At 65.1% G+C, this 381-nt stretch overlaps 1 protein-coding gene across 1 annotated transcript in view; it reads right to left on the bottom strand.

Annotated features, from left to right (window-relative positions):
- SNORC (secondary ossification center associated regulator of chondrocyte maturation) overlaps positions 1–381 on the bottom strand; it is an 8902-nt gene that overhangs the window by 149 nt on the left and 8372 nt on the right. Inside the window, 1 exon segment of the mRNA XM_010168399.1 lies at positions 292–381. This exon segment is cut by the window's right edge and continues 17 nt beyond it. Coding sequence (XP_010166701.1) covers positions 292–381 — 90 coding nt within the window.

Here is a 381-nt window from a genome sequence, read left to right as displayed (position 1 = left end):
CCCAGATGGGAAGGGCTATGGGGATTGCCCCCACACCCAGCACTTCCCCAGCCATCAGGCCACACTCCTGCCCCAGAGCTCCCTGCAGTGGCCATAGTGGCCCTGTTCCCAAGTCCCCACACAGCTGAGGTGTGACCTGTGCCCCAGCAGCATCAAGCCCTTGGGCAGGTGGCTGGAGCCAGCCCCAGGCAGCTGCACTGAGAGACAACAGGCCCATAAAAAGCAAATCCCCAGGGAGGGCATCCCGAGCTGCTGCGGGAGCGACCCGTGGGCAGCCCGTCATGCAGCCACGTACCATCCCCAGCGTCCAGACGGTGCAGGTGGGTGGTGTCCTCGGGCTCCAGCTCGGAGGTGTATGGGGGGAAGGTAGTGGTGTCCGAC

The sequence above is a fragment of the Antrostomus carolinensis genome, unplaced genomic scaffold (genome assembly GCF_000700745.2).
Source record: "Antrostomus carolinensis isolate BGI_N321 unplaced genomic scaffold, ASM70074v2 scaffold4705, whole genome shotgun sequence".
Classification (NCBI taxonomy): Eukaryota; Metazoa; Chordata; class Aves; order Caprimulgiformes; family Caprimulgidae; genus Antrostomus; species Antrostomus carolinensis.
Note: the sequence above shows the minus strand (reverse complement) of the source record. Positions and strands in the feature narration are given on the sequence as shown.